Consider the following 19550-nt stretch of genomic DNA (forward strand, 5'->3'; position numbering starts at 1 on the left):
AACATATAGCTATTTGATACGACACTCAGTTCCACCTCTGATTTTGCGCCTGTGAGAATGTTGCGCCTGTTGAGTAAACGCTTGTATTGCAAGATTGCAACAAAATCGAATGAAAAGGCCACTAAACTGGACTTTAAGCAGCTGAAGCATCCCACCAAGGTGCCACAGACACCAGTGGACGCGGAGTTTCCCGACACCAGCTCCTCCGAAATCCAAATCGACACGAAAACCATACAGTTGCTGGAGCGACTGTCGCTAGTGGATCTGGATAGCGAACGGGCGCTTGCCACGCTGAAAAGCAGCATCCAGTTCGCAGACAAGATTGCCCACATTAACACGGAGCACGTGCGTCCACTGTACACGGTGCTGGAGCAGCAGCAGCTCCAGTTACGCAACGACCAGGTGACCGAGGGTGACTGCCGGGCGGAAGTGCTCCGGAACGCCAAGGTGACGGACGAGGATTACTACGTTTCGCCGCCGGGCAACATTCCGCTGGAGCAATGAGCCGAATACAGCGTTGCTTCAAGTCCCTGGCTTCCGCTGGTTTCTTTCGCACCCGGGAAGATAATAAATTGGAGTTACTCAGTCATGGAAGGGAATACGCCAAGCTGCTGCAACAGCATTGGACACGACTCCGTCCCCTGGCTGCTCACCTGGGGGTCACGAACGAAACTGTTAATCCACTAAACATGCACCGTTTTTCATTTCCACAAAGCCAGAATTTCCGTAATAATTTCAAAAAACTCGTCAAAGATCATCCTCGAAAGGCCAAATGTCCTACTCTTCTGAAACACCAGAGCACTTCTTCCGCTCCTAATAGCAATTCCCTATTTGGGGTACAGGGTCCCTCCCTACTTTTAACCACGGACTTTCTAGTAGAACCACATCGCGCCCTGGAGCACTTCTACAACATGCAGCGGGAGAGCAAAATCTGGTGGATGCGAATTTCCTCGAATCCCAGTCGCTACCGCATTGTTCCGTGCGATTTGGGTGAGGATCTCAATCCCAAAGACTATCAAGCCATCGATATACGGTCCAGCTACGGTGAAGCAGGAGAAGTGACCGTGGAACAACTGAGTCTGGTGAGAATGGAGGACGACAAAGACTTCCGGCTGCCCGATGCGCGGACGGGTGAAACTGTGCAGCCGACTGTCATACGGTCTGTGATAGAGCTGGAAACCGCCACCTGCGGTAAGTGGTTATCATAACTATCTTGGAAAATCGTTCTATATCATCATCCTTTAGCTTTGCTCCTGGATGGTTGTGATCATGGCCGGGACTCACTATCCCTGCTCTTACACCGCGTCCTGGCGCCGTATCAATGTGGAATCGCCTGTGTGGAAAGTGATTCCGAGCTCTCGGCGGACTTGGCTGATCTTTGCCTGCACCTGAAGCACGTCCTCAACCACGCGGGTCTTCGAATAGGAGAGGGGATTGGATTTTTTTCCACTAAGGACGCTTCTCATTTAGCAGAGCACTTGCTGAAAACGGATATGCTGGGCATTCCTTATACACTTGTTATAAACGGGCAAACGCTTAAGAACGGACTGATGCAGTTGCGCAGCCGGGACACAAGGCTGGCGGAGACCATACACATAAGCGATGTACCGGACTATTTATTCAATATATTTAAAAACTGAAAACAACTACGACTACATAAAGTCGCAGAGGTATTGGCGGACATTAAAGCCCACAACCTTACCGATCTGCAGAACAAACTCTAAGCCGATGGTGCACTGCAGCCTAGCAGACCCGTCCATTATGTTCTGTTCGCCGGAGACAAAGCTGAGCAGCTTGAGGTGCACCAAGGTTGAGATCTGGGAGAGAAGGTTGCAGGTCAGACCTACTTTCTCCTCTAGAATGGCGTAGAAAATGGCCAGCAAGCGGTCGATGCTGAAGGATTTGGGTCCCAAAGTGGTGGACATTTTCTCCGTGGTCTGAAAGGCATTGAAATAAACAAATGCGCTCGTCGACAGATTGAGTTACCCACCTTGGCTCTGGCGTTGACCGTCTGCATACGCTTGCGCTGCTTTCCATGGTGCTTAACGAATAACCGCTTGTCCTGATTGGCGGCATTGTGGCTGGCCAGAAAAGCGGCGATCAGCAGGTACTTGGCATAGTAGGGAAGCTCCAGCGACTGCGCCAACTTGCGAACGCTCTGATCTTCAATAGCGGTGAATTCTTCAGTTTCCTCTGCGGATTTTTCAATTCGCATATAGATCTGGGTTAAGGCGGAACGGAGAGGCCCGGCTATATGCCGCCACAGTCGAGAGATGTCCGTGGCATCCACAGTGCCGTCCAGTACGGGCTCTAAGTAAATGGACAGACACTTACTGGCCGTCAGCTGGAGCTCCGGAACATCGCGGCAGGCTTTGTAAAATACGCTCAGAAAGAGATTTAGGTAGTTGTTGTAGAAGTCTTCGGTCACGGCTTCCTGACAAATCTCCAGACGCTTTTTATCCTGGGCAAAATGATCCAGCAGTTGATTTCGCACCTGTTTAAAGTCAGATCCCAGGATACGCTGTGTTTCCGCCTTGTTGTACTGCGCCAAGTGCAGGCAGATGATTTCCCCAAGTCCGGTCTTATTGTAAAACTTCTCAAATGGAAGCTGCGACAGCAGAATAACGCACAGATTCAGGTTGGTCAGTTCCTGCAGCCGGAGAAGAACGGGCAACACATTGGCATCCATGTCCCGCAGACGTTCCGCGTTATCCACGGCGATGAGAAAACCCTGAGCCGCACGTGGAGCAGCGTAACGACGCAGCTGCTCCACGAAGTCCAGCATGTTGTCAACCTTTACAGAATCACCTTGTTCCGGTGCCAGAGAGTCTAACAGGATCTCTAGCATGATCTTGCTGGTGTAGCACTCGATGGCATTTAAATGTGCTGTGCGGACTTTCTGCCGTTTTCCACATTCCTTAAGAAAAGCTCGCGTCAGAGCTGTTTTGCCGGTTCCACTGTGTCCGAAAAGGTAAATTGCCGAGGGATATGCCTCACTGGAATCTCCTATCAGCTCGCCTAGCGTTTCAATGGCCGCCTCCCGACAGGGAAACAGCGACTCCAAGGAGGAGCAGATGGATTCCATGGGTGTTTTCTCTTTTCAGAGTACTGAATTACCCGGAGGCAAAGATCTATTATTTCAACAAACTTCCCAAAAGAAAAGCACCTAGTTGGTATATTAAATAATGAACAAAATTATGAGCTAGCCAATTTGTTATTAAAAAGTTGTTTACAAGCAATGGATTTAGTTTAGTATGACCATTGAAATGGCGCCAAATACTTTGCTCGGGTATATACCAAACGTGCATAACATCCCTGGTACATTGGTATATCTTGAGAGGTCGAAAAAGTTCGATATAGTTATCAACGATAGTATCGGAAGCCATCGATTTTGGTTCCAGCTCTAATTTCGGGTGATTAATTTTGTGCATTACTTTTCCAAAGAGTTTTTTCCACAACGCTCTGCTCTTCCTGCCCAGGGAAACCCAGAATCCATCCCAGCAACGCCACCTTAATCGTGTTGACGGCCCAGAGTCCGCGATTAAAACGAGAGCGAAGCTAAAAGCCAGCGGAACAACGCCCACTTGGTGGTACCAGCGAAATCCGAAATCCGGCGAACCGAACCGAAGAAACTACGTGTGTGGTTGGATTTGGACGAGCAGACACTGCACATTCCGAGCGCATTTAGCCACCCACGATGGCCGAGACGTACACCTTTGGCACCTCGCTGGCCTCCATCACCTGCCACGCATGGAACAAGGATCGAACCCGTAAGTGCGACCCAAATTACTCATCCGGCACTGTGTGACTCACCCACTCCCACCAACCTGCAGAGATTGCCTTATCGCCCAACAACCATGAGATCCACATATACAGCCGAGAGGGCAGCGACTGGAAGCTTGCGGACGTGCTCAACCAGCATGATCTGCGCGTAATGGGCATCGACTGGGCCAAGAACACCAATCGGATTGTGAGCTGTGCCGCCGACCGGAATGCCTATGTTTGGACGCAGGGCGACGATGGCAAGTGGAAGCCGGCGCTGGTGCTGCTGCGCATCAACCGTGCAGCTACCTGCGTCAAGTGGTCACCGGCGGAGAACAAGTTCGCTGTAGGATCGGGCGCCCGGCTCATTTCCGTGTGCTATTTCGAGTCGGAGAACGACTGGTGGGTGTCGAAGCACATCAAGAAGCCGATCCGCTCCACGGTGACTTCGCTGGACTGGCATCCGAACAACGTTCTGCTGCTGGCCGGCTCGACGGACTACAAGGTGCGCGTTTTCTCGGCCTTCATAAAGGATATCGAGGAGCCTCCCACGCCGACGCCGTGGGGCAACCGCAAGCCCCTTGGCCAGCTGATGGCCGAGTTCCGCAACTCGCAGACCTCTGGTGGTGGGTGGATCAACAGCGTGAGCTTCTCCAGCGACGGTAACAAGGTCTGCTGGGTGGGCCACGACAGCTGTGTGAGCATCGCTGACGCAACCAACGGCAACACGGTGATCCGCTGCCGCACCGGCTATCTGCCCTTCCTGTCCTGCGAATGGGTCTCGCCCACGTCCGTCGTGGTGGCCGGCTATAGCTGCGTGCCACTGCTTTACAGTCTGACTGCCGACGGCAAGCTGGTGCTGAGCGGCAAGCTTGACAAGTCGCAGAAGAGGGAGTCGAGCGGCATCACCGCCATGCGAATCTTCCAATCGATGGACCGCAACATGCGCACGGAGAACACGGACACGGTGGTCGATTCCATTCACCAGAACGCCATCACCAGCGTGCGACTGTACGCCGGCGACAAGGCCAGCGCCAGCAAGGTATCCACCTCGGGCGTCGACGGCCAACTGGTCATCTGGAACGTGGAGCAGGGCGGCATCAATGGCGGCATGCGCAACCTGCAGATCTAGTTCGGCCCGGAACGGACCAGCGTTACGTGTTATTGTCTGTTAGCGAGTGTGTTGGCCTGGCCAGGAGCGCAGTATTTGCCAAAATGTTTTCCAAAATCGCTTTTCCCATTGTTCTGTACCGTGCGAAAGCCTTTTTACATAAATTAACCGAAGAGATTGTTCTTTTCCCCTACTTCCATAATGGTTCCGAAAGTCTGTGTGTGTGTTTTAAAGTGTTTCACCTTTATAGCAAACTGAATAAAATGTTTTTTATTCGTAAAATCGAATGTTTTTGTTTTTGTAACAATTAGGCGTTCCGAACTCGATTCGAATTTCGATTAAATGGTCTCACTTAGAATAAAATATTTTTAATGGGAATATGATCAAATTTTTTACGTTTTTTAAAGGTTTTATAGTTTAAAATAATATTAAATTTTCCGTTTTACAGATGAAATGAATTTAACGGAAAATAAATTTGAAATGAAATCAATGTGACCGCCGCGCAAGCGCACAAAAATACCTAAGCTGCCGGCAATCTTACGGAGGAGTGAGTGGTCGCCAGTTGGACTTTAGTTGCTTCAAAGGATGTTTCCTTTGGTGAAACTAGGATGCAGCTCCACCTGATTAGAAATTACGCCAGCAGGGTTAGCCGGGATCACTACGCCAGCAGTAGCGTGAAGATCTATCGGCGGGTTAAGCCCCCACAAAAGGTAAACAAACCAAAAAAGCCGGAGAATGTGAAGGATGGCCAAACCGAATATGCGGAAAATCTGGTCAAGGTGCAGATGATCTCGCGAAACCTGCACGCCCAACTGTTTCCCCAAAGCCCACGTAGCATTTCGGAGCAGCAGGTGTCCTCCGCCCAGGCTTACAAGGAGGAACTGCGCCGGCACGGCGTCGATATCGAAAGCTCTGCTCCTGTTTCGGATGTCCAGTTGAAACTGCCTCCTCTGAGGGGCGCCAATATTGAGGAGCACTTCCACAACATTGCCAAGGAACAAGTGCAGCCGTACGAGGAGCTACTACTTCCCCTGGTCCAGTGCGAGAAGCTACCGAAGCGTCCAAAGCGATGGGCCTTCTTCGCCGGCTGGACAGCTTATGATCCGGTGGATGGAACAGCCACGCCGGTGGATCATCCGCTGGAGAAGGGACTTGTCTTCGATGTGGAGGTGTGCGTCAGCGAAGGGCAGGCCCCAGTTCTGGCCACCGCCGTCAGCACCAAGAGATGGTACTCATGGGTGAGCTCAAAACTTACGAAACACCGCCTAAGTGTGGAGAAGCTGGAGCCTTTAGACGTGGACACGGACTCAGAGCGACCGCACTACACTCCGGACGAACTCATACCACTGGGAACCAGTGGACCTGGTCTGGTGGTGGGTCATAATGTCTCCTACGACAGGGCGCGGCTGAAGGAGCAGTATTTGATCGAGGACACGGGCACTCGGTTCGTGGACACTATGTCGCTGCACATGTGTGTCAGTGGAGTCACCAGCTACCAGCGAGCCATGCTCAAATCCAAGAAGGAACCGGCTGCCGAGGATCTGGGATGGCTGGAGCAGAGCTCTCTTAACAGTTTGGTGGAGGTGCATCGCCTATACTGCGGCGGTGATGCGCTATCCAAGGAGCCCAGGAACATTTTCGTGGAGGGAACTCTGGAGCAGGTGCGTCAGAGCTTTCAGTCGTTGACCAACTACTGCGCCAGCGATGTAGAGGCTACACATCGGATACTCCGAGTCCTGTATCCCTTGTACGCAGACCGTTTTCCGCATCCTGCTTCTCTGGCTGGCATGTTGGAGATGGGATCCGCCTATTTGCCTGTTAACTCCAATTGGGAGCGGTACATACGCGAGGCGCAGCTCACCTACGAGGACCTCAGCATCGAGGCCAAGTACCATTTGGGACGCAGGGCTGAGGAAGCCTGCTCCTTGCTGCTTCACGATCAGTACCGCCAGAATTTGTGGCTCTGGGACGAGGACTGGAGTGTGCAGGAGCTTAAACTAAAGCAGCTCCCCAAGCGCAAGCCTCTGCCCACAGTGGAGCACAAGAGTGCTGGAAAGACACCGGAGGAGCGTCGTCTGCAGGCCAAATTTCAGCACCTCTATGATCAACAAGCACTACTTCCAGCTCGACGGCCATTGCTTCCCGGTTATCCTCTGTGGTATCGCAAACTGTGCCGCAAGCCACCAACCAAAGGGGCAGATGAAATTCTGGAAGACGACGAAGAGCCGTGGTTCCCGGGAGCCAGCGAGATCAGCACCGGCATGCAGATTGCCCCCAAGCTGCTGTCCCTCTGCTGGGAAGGATATCCTCTGCACTACGAGCGAGAGCAAGGCTGGGGCTTTCTGGTTCCATTTCGCAGCGATTCGGAAGGAGTAGATCGACTGCCCATGGATCAACTTCTCGCACGTTGTCCAGTGCCGGAGTTTGCGCGTCAGAGCGCCTCGAAGGCGGAGAGTGATCTGGCATTTGATATGCTGCCCGGCCAGGTGGAGCAGCATTTGGGAAAGCGGGAACACCACAAGAAGTTGTCTCAGAAACAACAACGTCTGGAGACGCAGTACCAAGGTACGTATGTGATGTAACTTACGTGTGAGAGGGCTCATCTATTCATGTTCAAGGCTCTGGAGTGTGGTGCAACAAGGTGCTGGATGACTGCTGCTTCTTTCTTAAGCTCCCCCACAAAAATGGACCCTCCTTTCGGGTGGGCAACCCCTTATCCAAGGACTTTCTCAACAAGTTCTCAGAAAACGTGCTGAGCAGTGGCGATCCGTCTTGTACAGCTGCCGCCCGCGTCATCGACATTGCTCGCATGATGTCCTACTGGCGGAACAATAGGGATCGAATCCTGGGCCAGATGGTGGTCTGGCTGAATCCGCAGCAACTGCCAAATGAACTCACTGGCGAAAATGCCCAGCCAATAGCCTACGGAGCCATTTGTCCCCAAGTTGTAGCTTGTGGCACTTTAACGCGTCGTGCGATGGAACCCACGTGGATGACGGCCTCCAATTCGCGGCCTGATCGACTGGGATCGGAGCTGCGTTCAATGGTGCAGGCTCCGCCGGGTTACAGGCTAGTTGGTGCCGATGTCGACTCGCAGGAGCTGTGGATCGCTTCCGTGCTGGGTGATGCCTACGCCTGCGGGGAGCACGGAGCCACGCCACTCGGTTGGATGACTCTCAGCGGCAGTAAGTCGAATGGCAGCGATATGCACTCCATAACCGCAAAGGCTGTCGGCATTTCACGAGATCACGCCAAAGTCATCAACTACGCCCGGATCTACGGAGCTGGTCAGTTGTTTGCCGAGACACTGCTCCGTCAGTTTAATCCCACAATCAGTGCATCCGAGGCCAAGGCCAAGGCTATGAAAATGTTCTCCATCACAAAGGGCAAGCGCGTGTATCGGTTGAGAGAGGAATTCCATGACGAACTGGAGGACAGGGCGTAAGTGGCCACCCACCATACACACAAACTCACTTTTTGTAAAAACCTAATTATCTTTTACAGCTACAGCAGCTACGAGGCCTCCCGACTGGCCATTCAACGCAACCGCACCCTGGCAGAGGTATTCCATCGTCCCAACTGGCAGGGAGGCACGGAGAGCGCCATGTTCAACCGCCTGGAAGAGATTGCCACGGGGTCAGAGCCTCGAACGCCGTTCCTGGGCGGTCGACTCAGTCGTGCCCTAGAGGCGGATGGTGGACCCGAGCAGGAGCAACGTTTCCTGCCCACCCGCATCAATTGGGTGGTGCAGAGCGGTGCAGTGGACTTTCTTCACCTGATGCTGGTGAGCATGAGATGGCTGATGGGATCGCACGTTCGATTCTGCCTGAGCTTTCATGATGAACTGCGCTATTTGGTCAAGGAGGAGTTGTCGCCCAAAGCGGCGCTGGCCATGCATATCACCAACCTAATGACGCGCTCCTTTTGTGTTTCGCGCATCGGTCTGAAGGATCTGCCCATGTCGGTGGCCTTCTTTTCCTCCGTGGAGGTAGACACTGTGCTGCGCAAGGAGTGCACCATGGACTGCAAGACGCCCTCGAATCCGCATGGCTTGCGCATCGGTTATGGAGTTCAACCAGGTCAGAGCTTGAGCGTAGCGGAGGCCATCGAGAAGGCCGGTGGTAACGATGTCAGTCAGTGGGACTGGATAAAAAAGAGTTAGCTGCCTACTCAGCATACTCAAGACTAATTGATAAGTGCTTATTTGTTACTCAGGAAGTCAAAAAGACTTGGAGGCTACTGAATATGGTTACAAGTTCCTCGTAAGATGTTAAATATATTTTTGAAGGGTTTTAAAATTAGATGTAGTTGTAAGCGTTTGAATAATTAATGACCTTATCTACAGAATCTTGCATTTAAAGAATCCTGTTGTTGAAATGACTCCCAGTTCCCAAAGCAAACACTCAATTTAATCTAAATGAAATAACCTATATTTATGTATTTTTGTTCTTTGTTTTCGGTAATACTTAACATCAAAAAAAAATATACAAACGTGAGTAGTTAACCATACACTAGAAGATACAATTGGCGTAAGCCTAAAGAGAATGTAGTCAACACCTAACCTCATAACATCCCGCCGCCGGCTTTTACATGTTTTGGGCCAGCGATTCGATCTCGTCCAGGAAGTAGACCATGTCCGACTCCTCCAGACAGGAGTTCTGCAGCACCAGGCGGAAGAAGTTGGGCAGCTGGCGCAGCGGCTGGTACGTGATCATCATGGAGCCCTTCTTGATCATGCCCTCCTTGACCTTCGGAGCCACCTTGTGCAGCCTGTCGTAGAACTCCCGATTGCGCTCCATTTCCCGCAGACCGGGCGGCACATACCAGAAGCTGATGTTGGTGCACTCGGGGCTCTCGAGGACGAGCTCGAATCCTGGACGCTCCCTCACCTTGGCGGTAAAGAACTCGGCCATGCGGAAGACCTTCTCGACATGCGCCTCCAGACCCTGGGTGCCCTTGGCCTTCCACATGAACCAGAACTTGAAGACATCCGCTCGACGGCCGCACTGGATGTGCTTGTCGCCGGTGTCGAAGGATGTGTCATAGAACTTGTCCTTCTGGAACAAGTACGTCGCATTGGTCGAGTGGCACTGGGCCAGCACCTGTTGGTGGCGCGTCAGGAAGGTGGAGCACTGCTGCGAGGCAGCCAGCAGCTTGTGTGGATTCCAAGTGACCGAGTCAGCCCTGCCGAGAAACGCAAATTCAGTTACCCCCTTGAAAAAGTCCACCAGGATCCACCAAACTCACCGTTCGATGCCACTGAGCAGATGGCGATACTTCTTGGACATGAGGGCACCGCCTCCCCAAGCCGCATCCACGTGCATCCACATGTTGTACTTCTTGCACAGCTCCGAGATCCCAGCGAGGTCATCGAAGGCGCCCAGCACAGTGGTTCCGGCTGTGGCCGAGACCATCAGCGGCTGCCAGTTGTTCTCCAGGCACTGCTTCACCTGCTCCTCCAGGTCGCTCAGCCGCATCTTGCCCACCTCGTTGGTGGCTATCTTGCGCACATGCTCGCTGCCGAAGCCCATGAACATGGCCAGCTTCTCCACGGAGTAGTGGGCGTCCTCCGAGGTGAAGATAATCAGCGGTTTGGCGTTGAAGAGTCCGTTTTTCTGCAGATTCAAATTCATGCAAATAATATGTTGATAAAATGTAGTAATACATTTTTATATAGCTTAGATATTATATAAAAGCATTCTTTTAGTTCCATGGATAAAATCAGCTTAACATATTTTACTAAGTTATAAATAGTTATTTGAATTGATTTTTGGATTGAATTGAATTCCTTCAACCGACAAGCAATTTATCAGTTAAATTAGTTCATATATGAATTGAATAATGAGACATAAATTATAACTTTTGAATGTTCTGGCACAGAAAATCTAAACCTTTTTAAATATCTTCTTTTCATTCTTGAATCACAATCTGCATCATCATTATATCAATATATCTGATAATTTCGTTCAAGTTTCACTTGCATACATGTCACAGGCATGACTAACGATTTGCCCAGTCACTTGCCGATCTGGATTGCGACTTCCGCGTGGATTGGCGGTAAACCACTTGGCTTCAATGGGGCGCACTCACCTTGGACTCGGGCGAGTGTCTGTAGCGGGCGCAGCTGATTGCATAACCGTTGGCTATCGAGCCGCCAGGACAGAAGATGCCATCGCCGTGGCCGCCGTTGGGGAAGCCCACTATGCGTCGCATCTCGGCCAGCACCTGCTCCTCCATCAGGGTGAAGAGTGGAGCCACCTCGTACGTGTACACGCTGGGATTGAGGGCATCGGTCAGCCATTGGCCCACCAGGGCGTACGGATCGACACCCGAGTACAACTGGTTGATGAAGTAGGGGTGTCCCGTCTTGACGGAGAACCGGATCGTTTCCCTCAGCAGCTCGCGCAGCTTGTCCTGCGATTCACCCTTCTCCCGCAGCTGGAAGTCGAAGAGCTGGAGCAGCTCCGCTGGCTCGTGCCATTCGACGACCTTCGAGGAGCGATTGGTGCCCTGGAAGACGGCCAGCTTGATGATCTCGTCGACGCAGGCGCGGATGAAGCCCTCGAACTCTGCCACCGGATGGCTGGCCACAAAGCTGGACAGATCATCCTTGGCGCTCGTGATATTGTTATTATTATTATTATTATTGGTGGCTAACATTTTGCTGGCCGTCTCGAATGCAACTGCGGAGGAGGAATCAGCCGGTGAGGACGTGGTCGCCACCAATGCTGCCGCGGCTGTCAATGGGGTAACGCTTGCCAAATCATCGCCACTTGTACTGTAGGGCTTAAATATAGATTCCTTGAAGTGATGTGTGGGAAAGTTCTCGCTGGCCAGCATTTTATTGGCTCTCGTCTGCTGTTTATACTGTAAGTGACTTGGCTAACGCTCCTATTTCCGATGTACTAGGTGATGTTGCTGCTGTAGCTGTTGTTCCTGGTGCTGCTGTTGCTGCTGTTGCTGCTGTTGCTGCTGTTGCTGCTGTTGCTGCTGCTGCAGATTGCACTTGACAATGATTCCGAATGAACTGAATGAACTGGCGATGTTGTTGCCGCTTTTATAAAAGCTCGCCGACTTCCACAACTCAGAATCCGAAACCGAGTGCCGCTTACATAAAGGCAATGCCGCTCGAGAGCCGAGCGGGCAAGTGGTGCCGATCTCACCTGGCTTGGCTCGTGGATTCTGGTTATGCGGCTGCCACTGGTGCTCCACCTCGGAAAGCAGCTCATTCCTGAGCAATGCAGAGCAGAGCACTAATTGCAGGGATTTCCCTGGTCCACTCATCCAAAACCCAGAATCCAAAACCCCCAAATCCCAGCCAGATGTGGCTGGTAGTTAATTGGCTGGCTAATTGATATGCTCATGTAATACAATTATGTACGAGCAATTACGACGCCTTGATTATGCGCAAAGGTCTAATCTTCTCCAGCAATTTTCCACGGGGTTTCTCTCTCATTAGCCGCAATCAAGTGTGCATTAAATGCAAATGCATTGAATAATTCTTTGGCCAATTGTTGCGCAAATTGCGCAACTGAGACGTGATATCGAGAAAATGGGAGACTGGCACCTAGACCACCAGTTGGTGTAGGTCGCCTCGTCTAGCTTCCGATATGTTGGTCAAGCTGCAAGGAAAGGAAAGCCAAATCCACCAAGATAGCTGATCTCGGCCGATGGCCTTGTCTACGGGGTATGGAGTGCATGATGCTCTATAAATATCTCGCAGAGGTGCCCACTCAGCGGAAATTCCCCGAGTGTCTGCGATGATAGATGGATGTTCATAGATGTTCATAGGACACAATTGGACATGAAAGATATGTCACGACACGATATACATATGTCTTCCCAGCATTATACACCAACCAACTGCAGCAGTGACGTTCCCGAATTCGGTTTATTCACCTGGGCAACGGAAACGCCACGCGTGTTGTGGTTGATTGGTACTTCACCGAGGATCCAAATCGGTTCGCAACCGTGTGACACATCGTTTTGGGCGGCAACTGGGGGATTTAATAAGATGCACACATAACTTCGTCAATAACTTGGGATGATAAGGGGCTGGACACGATTGTGAAAATACAAAATACGAAAACACGAAAATAATTCAAATACAACAACCGGTTCGGTTCCAGCGGCGAGCAGCCCAAAATTTCAGGAAGCATTTGCTCAACGATCATGACGTTAGAAAAGCGAAAGTCAAACCCCGTCGTTTCCAATACCTGTGTGTGTGTGTTGTGTGTGTCCAATTTAATTGCACCTAATGCAGTGAGACAACAATCGCTCTAGTTTTTCCTACCTACCGAAACTAATTAGCAATACACAATGCTGGACACTGCGAGAATGCCAGGTGTAGCAGATGTCGGATGTCAGTTCACGGCGACTTCCTCAAGGCCCTTGGGCCTATAAAGAATAGCTTGGATCTCTGAACATGTGGAGTGATCACAAAAAGAACGTCTGCATTCGAAAAGCCTTGACAATCGATTCTATTTGCCTTGGCTGTGGCTATGGATACCAATACTTAGCTTAGTTTAGTTCAACTGGGCCAGTTTTTGGGCATCAAAAGACGTCGCCAACTGTCTAACAATAGGGTTATATTTTATTGTTTTACGTTCTACGATCAATACAATGTTCTCGATATTTACAAATATTTATAATAGTAATTATATAATAACATAATTTCTTGTTTGCATTTCTTGTTGGCTGGCTTGTGTGTCCTGCGTTCATTCGCATGTGTTCATATGCCGTGCCTATTCTGTAAATGAGAGCGTGTTCTGTTTTACCTTGTTTAATGAGTTGCAAACTATCAAATTCATCGAATCCAACTCGGGTCATCCTGTCATACATACGGCCGTATGCCAACTAGAATACATAAACTGTGCCTACGTATATATATCTCACGTTCCGTCCTCATATATATCTGCACTCAAGCAGTACTCGCAACTTTGAATCTTACGGATCATACTCGTAGTTTTTGTCCTATCACATCGCCAGGCAATTTAAATTATTCTTCGTTTGTACTTGGGTAAAGAAACATCGTACCTTTATCTGCAGATGAATAAATAGGTAAGGAAATACGTTTTAAAGGAGCGGGAGTACTACTCACCTGGATTGTTATAGAAGTTAGCGCTTAGACTAGGTTTTGGTGGAAGTTTGGGTGTGCCCTCGAGGCTCGTGGCAATCGGAAAGAACTCCTTCGGGGACGAGCGGGACTGCGTCGGATTCGAATGGTGCTGGTGCTGATGGTGCGGCAGATGGGTAGCATGATGGTGTTGCGAGTAGATCGCGGGATGCGCCTGTTGCTGCCGCATTCGCAGTTGGTGGGCATAGCTGCTCGACGTACTCTCCACCGGATGGCTGGGAATGTTGGGGGACATCGGCGACATGGCGGGTGTCAGCGGTGATGTGGTCGTCGAGGAGCTTGCCGCTGGCGAGATTGGTAGCGGCAGCGGTTCGTCCGTCGCCACCGCCTGCGACACGGTCACTAGTGTCGTGCTGATGGGTCCAACCGCCGACGGTTGGGTAGTTGCCGCTGCCCGCTTCTCGATCGCCGAGTTGCGGCGTATCATAATACTGCTGGTGTTGGGCAGGAGCAGACTGCTCTTGCCCACAAACTCCTTGCTCTTGCCATGGCTCTGTCGCAAGTAGCTGATGCCCGTGGAATGGTTGAGCCGTGGCGGTATCGGGGGCGGACTGAGTTCGCCATCACGCGGGGGTAACTGCAAGGATTGATAAAGTGAATGCTGCGATCTACCATTTAAAAACGCTTGCCTTTGCAAGCTAAATAATATAAGTGAGGGTACTTACTGTGGGTGCGTCTGGCGCCTGACGCTTTTGCGCCATGTCCGCACAGCTCTCAGTGCGCTCCTTGCGTCTGGGCGGCAGTGGAGGCGGCACTGCGCGGTACTCCATATTGGTGGCCATCGGAACATTGACATGCGGTGAGATGGGCACTGCCCCCGGCTGTCCCTGATGGGCGCTGTTGAAATAGAAGCCACCCGGACAGAACTCCTCCCCGGCCGATGCAGACATGCCTGTTAGGGTCACGGTGCTGGCAGTGCTATGCGTTGGGCTGTTCTGCATACGCCCATGGAATGGTGAGCGATTGCCGGTTTCGTGACGCGGACTGACCACTAGCTTGGGCAGCGGCGAGGGCGGAGCTTCCGTGTCCGATGCAAATGGATTGCTGTCCGGCAGGGACTGCGGCGGCAGGTGCTCCGGCAGCGCTGGACTGAACACATCCATTGCTGACGAACTGGCCAATGTCGAGTGGTTAGCCCAGACATGCGCGCCCGGTTTCTTGGGGAGATGTGGCGCCGGCACCGAAACCTCCCCGTTGTTCTGATCCGCCCGAGTGTGCTGTGGCGTTCCACTCCAGCTGCTTGTATTCCGTTCGGGTATAATAACAGGGGCGAAAACGGAGAAAGCGTGCGGATTGTGCTGCGGACTTTGCTCGCCGGCGAGAGTTCCACATCCAGCATTTGCGCCTGCTGTTGGCGCGTCCATTATGCTGGATGCGTGCAAAGATGGAGCTGCTGCAGTCGCTATTGTGGTGGCCGTTGACGAAGCTGCCGCTGCCGCCGCCCCTGACGACGTGCTGTTCGACAGCTTGCTACTGCTGTTGGTCTGATTCTGACGACGCGGCTTGATGCCCGGCGATTTGAGCGGAATGTGCGGCCACTTTCGAGGCTAGAAAGGAGAATAAGAAATTTGTTATATGACTTGTGAATGTGGAAGCATAATACTTACGAATTTCGGCACCGTCTTGCAACCCCTGGGCTCAATGCGTAGGCTTTCGTTATAGAGATAGTCAGACATCTGTTTGTCGGACAGTCCGTTGAACGGATCTAGTTGCTCGAAGAACTGTCTTATTGTGGACTCCTCGTTGAGACAGTATGGCTGGTTCTGGTACTGTTGAATTTCGCCAATAATCTCGGCCACTTTCCGTCGTTTTGAAAAGTTAATTAGCTCTGTGTTGGCTAGCAGGTCGGGGTTTCCCTCCTCCAAGTGGAGTATGTTGGTCAAGTAGCGACCGAAAAATGGCACACAAGGCGGATTGATGGATCGCAATCGTTCCTGATACTTCTTGAGATGATCGTCACTGAGCTCGCGGCATTCTTCCAAGAATTTTCTGTAGCGTTCGGGCAATCCCTGGAATGTCCACCGCAGTCGATAAACTGATGCCGTGCCCATTGCCGCGACAATTGAGAGGATTCCATTAAAATTGTTCAATTCCAGCATCACCATCATCACTTCGATTGCGCGTTGCATAATTGCAAGGCGTTCCTCGTAATTCTCCGCTTCGGTTATGGATTTCTCAATCCAGCGGGTCACGTTTGTGGTGTGCTTCATGATCTTCAGTAAATTAGGGCTCTTCACCTCCTTGTCCTTTTTCGTCCAGGGTGATCCGACCAACTCAGAGGGCTTTACATTCTTGTACATCTCGAATTCTAGCAGAGTGAGCTGACGGGCCAGTTCCAGTGGGTGCAGGGTGAGGAGCGTTATCTCGTCGTTGGGTACGCTAAGGTGATGCTCAATGGGCGGCGGATCGTGGCCATAGGCGTATACAATCTTCTTATTGCTTTTCTCCTGCTCGTTCTGCAAAGAATATCCAAGAAATTAAGAAAGCTTCAACATTATATTTGTAATCGGTTACTCACCTTTCTTTGAACAATCTTAAGCACGGAATCCACCCACTTGCGCATCGATTTGCCGTTGACGTGCTCCAGAAAGCTGAGCAGCTTCTCCAGCAACATGGGATCCTTTTCGAAATCGTAAAAATGGTGGTCGACCCAATGGCGCAGCACGTTGAGCACTCGAAACTGCACTGGCTGCACATACTCCTTGCGATAGCGTTTCCAGTCCTCGCGATGCGAGTTCTTGTGCTCCTTGTCACCGCCAACGCCGCCGATGCCTCCCGCACCTGCTGCACCCGTGTCTTGATAGACCAAGCTGGGATCCGGTATGTTGAAGCGCTCCACTAGCAGCTGCAGCAACTGCTGCGGTGAGCAGAAGTAGCGATATGTGGTGAGGAAGGTGCGCACGAAGGTCGGGTCGGCGTAGATGTGATAGGTGAGGCGCTCGATCAGCTTGCAAAGCGTCGCTCCCTTGATCATCGGCACTCCTGCGCTTTCGCGCTCCTCCAACACGATATTGTCACCGCTGTCGGGCACCGCGAACTTGTAAATCTCCGGGCTGGGCATACGCAGTGGGTGCTTTCGCTCGATGTCTTGCAGTATGCTGTCCAAGTGCCGGTCCAGCATCGACTTGGTGATCACCATCAGCAGGTCCGCCATCCAATCGTGCTTGTGCTGTGCATTCTTGGCGGTCAGCACAATTGGCGGCTGCATCCTGGGCGCCAACTCAAAGCTGTTCTTCAGGTCATCGCTGTCAGGTCGGTCATTGATATCTACGCGTCGCATAAAATACTTCTCCTTCAGCCGGTAATCGTAGGCCGTTGCTCCTGCCGATGGTGTTTGCTTTTTGGTGTTTGCCTTGCATAGCACCATCAGCCCATCGAAGAGAAACACCTTGCGCTCGCTCCAGATTCGTTTTCCTGATCCAAGCTTGCTCAGCGAATCCTCTGTAAATTTGAAATAGCATTGCCATTGAAGGATAACTGTTTGATATTTGACAGCTCTCGTCGCCGACACTCACCGCGAATAAATTCATTGCAATTTTGGCCCACGTCCTTGTCCTCCCAGTGCTCGACCTTCATTTGGAGCTCCCGCGTTCGCTCGATGGCCAGCTGGCGGCGCACTCGGCCGCTGACGGGAACTTGTCGCTCCTTGGACAGGCTGGCCATAACCTTCTCGAGATCGCAGTGGAGTGGATGCAGCAGGCCCTGGACCTGTTCGAAGCTCTCGATGTCGTCCTGCGACGAGCTGAGATCCTTGAGGTGCTTGATGTAGTCAAAGTACACGAAGGCATGGCAAATGGGCACCAGAAGCAGCTTGGGCAAATAGTACTTGACAGCATCGCGAAAGCCATGGCCGGCTGTAGTCAGGGATGAGGCCTAAAAGCAGCGATTTGAGTACAATATTTCGCAAGAATAGTATCAGTACTTACCCCTGGTTTGGACAGGAGATTGTTGAGTGCATCCCGTGAGGCCTGCGAGGTCACATCGTAGGCGTACTTCTTGTACACGTCAAACTCCTCGGCCTCGGCCAGTTCCTCAAAGCAGCTGCCCACGCAAGGGGCACTCTGCTCCTGGGACATCTCAATGACGTCCTCCAGGGAGCCGAGCAGAGTCACCGTCACTTCGTAAATGTCCATTATGTTGGAGAATATCGGTTCCAGCTCCCGGGGATCGGACACGATCTTCACCAACTCCTCGCGAAAGACGCGTATGATCATGTGCAGGTCGCGCTGGTACTGCTTCTCGTCGTGGATCAGCTCCTTGACCGTCTCCTCGTAGGTGGCACTTGCTCGCTGGGCGGGCAGTGACAGGGGACTGGGCAGGATGTGGGCTTCACTCTGGTTGAGCATGTCCATTAGGACGCGATCGGCGTTCATCACCACCTCGATGTCCTCCTTGGTAATCTCGCAGTGGGCGATCTTGATCACATAGTCGCCGGCCATTTTGAGTATGTCCGCAGAGATGTACTCCAGCACGGCCACCAGGAAGGCGGACACAGAGCTGTCGATCTTGTACTGCAGCACATCCTTTTGGAGCAGCGTGTGCACCTTTTCCGTGGGCAGGACAGACTTGCGTTTCTTCGAGTTGATCACCTCCTTGGCCTCGTTGAGGGCCCACTGATCGATGGGCGCCGGAAAGGACTTGTTCACCTTCTCCTCCACATCCTGAACGGAGTGGGGCAGCGGTTTGGCGCACAGCATAGCCAGCAACCGTAGGCAGAGTTTCTCCACATACAGCAGAGCGTCCTCCTTGGCGGTGACCCGTGGATGCACCTGCTCCAGCACCTTCTTCAGCGACGGCGTAAACAAGCCCCTCCATCTCGCAGCATTCTCGCATTTGGTGAAGTCATAGCCATCGCAGTCCTGCAGCCCAGCCACGCCACCGCCACCAATGCCAACACCACCGCTTCCGCCGCCCTGTGTGCCACCTCCACCACCACCGCCTCCGGTGCCCAGACCGATCCCGCCCCCGTAGCTGATGGTGTGGGCATGGCCGCTGGGCCCCGAGAACATCCTGTGCGCCGTAGACCGCCTTCCGTGGAGCACCTTCGTTGGACGCCTGGCCGCCGCCTCCCCGCCCCTTGTCTGCGCTGAATCCAGCGACGAGTGGAGCGAAACCAGGAACCTAGAACCTGGAACCTGGGGCACCTGGCACAGCCGGATCACCCGGGCGAGCCTCGCATGGCAGTCACACACTCGAACGCACGCACTGGACTCGTTTCGGGGGTTCTACTTGGCTCGCGCGACCGTTTCGTTTGCAATTTGCTTGGGCTTCAGCACTTGTTTTCAGAATATGTATCTTCGATATATATATATGTATAATATAATCTTCAACTCAACTCAATATTTTTCGCGGTGTGACCAGATGGCGGCACTGCCGTATTCCACCGAACGCTCGCGACCAACCCTGATACCTGCCAAGCAATTCCCTAAATAATCCCGAATAAGGGCACCCCTCGTGGTGAATGGCCTTTCAGAGGAAGAGGAAGCATTTTGAATTTGAAAAATTATAAATAAATTATAAAATTATGAGAAATTACATTCA

At 52.0% G+C, this 19550-nt stretch overlaps 7 protein-coding genes across 8 annotated transcripts; 4 read left to right on the forward strand and 3 right to left on the reverse strand.

Annotated features, from left to right (window-relative positions):
- Positions 1–19: 19 nt before the first annotated feature.
- LOC120458038 (glutamyl-tRNA(Gln) amidotransferase subunit C, mitochondrial) lies at positions 20–504 on the forward strand. The gene has a single exon (XM_039645547.2). The coding sequence runs from the start codon at positions 58–60 to the stop codon at positions 502–504; it is 447 nt and encodes a 148-aa protein (XP_039501481.1). The 5' UTR covers positions 20–57.
- Positions 501–1640, forward strand: LOC120458037 (DNA polymerase subunit gamma-2, mitochondrial). The gene is made up of 2 exons (XM_039645546.2): positions 501–1191; positions 1246–1640. Exons 1-2 carry the CDS (start codon positions 501–503, stop codon positions 1638–1640), a joined length of 1086 nt encoding a protein of 361 aa, XP_039501480.1.
- Positions 1597–3247, reverse strand: LOC120458035 (origin recognition complex subunit 5). Its single transcript, XM_039645542.2, has 2 exons — positions 1991–3247; positions 1597–1937 (listed from the first exon to the last, which is right to left on the reverse strand). Exons 1-2 carry the CDS (start codon positions 3083–3085, stop codon positions 1653–1655), a joined length of 1380 nt encoding a protein of 459 aa, XP_039501476.1. The 5' UTR covers positions 3086–3247; the 3' UTR covers positions 1597–1652.
- Positions 3248–3290: 43 nt separating this feature from the next.
- On the forward strand, positions 3291–5155 carry LOC120458036 (actin-related protein 2/3 complex subunit 1A-B). 2 transcript variants are annotated; one of them, XM_039645544.2, is made up of 3 exons: positions 3291–3413; positions 3480–3770; positions 3834–5155. In XM_039645544.2, exons 2-3 carry the CDS (start codon positions 3698–3700, stop codon positions 4892–4894), a joined length of 1134 nt encoding a protein of 377 aa, XP_039501478.1. In that variant the 5' UTR covers positions 3291–3413; positions 3480–3697; the 3' UTR covers positions 4895–5155. The 2 variants fall into 2 exon arrangements, with proteins under 2 accessions (XP_039501478.1, XP_039501477.1); XM_039645543.2 differs by lacking the exon at positions 3291–3413 and having other exon boundaries at positions 3420–3770.
- A 233-nt stretch (positions 5156–5388) lies between these two features.
- LOC120458032 (DNA polymerase subunit gamma-1, mitochondrial) lies at positions 5389–9275 on the forward strand. The gene is made up of 3 exons (XM_039645540.2): positions 5389–7438; positions 7492–8314; positions 8378–9275. The coding sequence occupies exons 1-3, from the start codon at positions 5482–5484 to the stop codon at positions 9033–9035; spliced, it is 3438 nt and encodes a 1145-aa protein (XP_039501474.1). The 5' UTR covers positions 5389–5481; the 3' UTR covers positions 9036–9275.
- A 5-nt stretch (positions 9276–9280) lies between these two features.
- LOC120458034 (cysteine sulfinic acid decarboxylase) lies at positions 9281–11858 on the reverse strand. Its single transcript, XM_039645541.1, has 3 exons — positions 10964–11858; positions 10121–10488; positions 9281–10057 (listed from the first exon to the last, which is right to left on the reverse strand). The coding sequence occupies exons 1-3, from the start codon at positions 11711–11713 to the stop codon at positions 9460–9462; spliced, it is 1716 nt and encodes a 571-aa protein (XP_039501475.1). The 5' UTR covers positions 11714–11858; the 3' UTR covers positions 9281–9459.
- Positions 11859–13441: 1583 nt separating this feature from the next.
- Positions 13442–19380, reverse strand: LOC120458031 (protein son of sevenless). The gene is made up of 7 exons (XM_039645539.2): positions 17936–19380; positions 17525–17882; positions 16528–17450; positions 15617–16465; positions 14675–15556; positions 13974–14586; positions 13442–13915 (listed from the first exon to the last, which is right to left on the reverse strand). The coding sequence occupies exons 1-7, from the start codon at positions 19016–19018 to the stop codon at positions 13872–13874; spliced, it is 4752 nt and encodes a 1583-aa protein (XP_039501473.1). The 5' UTR covers positions 19019–19380; the 3' UTR covers positions 13442–13871.
- Positions 19381–19550: the final 170 nt, after the last annotated feature.

Source organism: Drosophila santomea, chromosome 2L (genome assembly GCF_016746245.2).
Source record: "Drosophila santomea strain STO CAGO 1482 chromosome 2L, Prin_Dsan_1.1, whole genome shotgun sequence".
Classification (NCBI taxonomy): domain Eukaryota; kingdom Metazoa; phylum Arthropoda; class Insecta; order Diptera; family Drosophilidae; genus Drosophila; species Drosophila santomea.

Coding starts and splice junctions, on each gene's coding strand:
- LOC120458038 (XM_039645547.2), top strand. CDS start 58: ATGTTGCGCCTGTTGAGTAAACGCTTGTATTGCAAGATTGCAACAAAA.
- LOC120458037 (XM_039645546.2), top strand. CDS start 501: ATGAGCCGAATACAGCGTTGCTTCAAGTCCCTGGCTTCCGCTGGTTTC. Junction 1,192..1,245: donor GCTGGAAACCGCCACCTGCG/GTAAGTGGTTAT, acceptor ATCATCCTTTAG/CTTTGCTCCTGGATGGTTGT.
- LOC120458035 (XM_039645542.2), bottom strand. CDS start 3,085: ATGGAATCCATCTGCTCCTCCTTGGAGTCGCTGTTTCCCTGTCGGGAG. Junction 1,938..1,990: donor CGGTCAACGCCAGAGCCAAG/GTGGGTAACTCA, acceptor AATGCCTTTCAG/ACCACGGAGAAAATGTCCAC.
- LOC120458036 (XM_039645544.2), top strand. CDS start 3,698: ATGGCCGAGACGTACACCTTTGGCACCTCGCTGGCCTCCATCACCTGC. Junction 3,771..3,833: donor ATGGAACAAGGATCGAACCC/GTAAGTGCGACC, acceptor ACCAACCTGCAG/AGATTGCCTTATCGCCCAAC.
- LOC120458032 (XM_039645540.2), top strand. CDS start 5,482: ATGCAGCTCCACCTGATTAGAAATTACGCCAGCAGGGTTAGCCGGGAT. Junction 7,439..7,491: donor TCTGGAGACGCAGTACCAAG/GTACGTATGTGA, acceptor TTCATGTTCAAG/GCTCTGGAGTGTGGTGCAAC. Junction 8,315..8,377: donor GACGAACTGGAGGACAGGGC/GTAAGTGGCCAC, acceptor TATCTTTTACAG/CTACAGCAGCTACGAGGCCT.
- LOC120458034 (XM_039645541.1), bottom strand. CDS start 11,713: ATGCTGGCCAGCGAGAACTTTCCCACACATCACTTCAAGGAATCTATA. Junction 10,489..10,963: donor GACACTCGCCCGAGTCCAAG/GTGAGTGCGCCC, acceptor TTGAATCTGCAG/AAAAACGGACTCTTCAACGC. Junction 10,058..10,120: donor CTGCTCAGTGGCATCGAACG/GTGAGTTTGGTG, acceptor GTTTCTCGGCAG/GGCTGACTCGGTCACTTGGA.
- LOC120458031 (XM_039645539.2), bottom strand. CDS start 19,018: ATGTTCTCGGGGCCCAGCGGCCATGCCCACACCATCAGCTACGGGGGC. Junction 14,587..14,674: donor AGGCGCCAGACGCACCCACA/GTAAGTACCCTC, acceptor CAATCCTTGCAG/TTACCCCCGCGTGATGGCGA. Junction 13,916..13,973: donor TAACTTCTATAACAATCCAG/GTGAGTAGTACT, acceptor ATTCATCTGCAG/ATAAAGGTACGATGTTTCTT.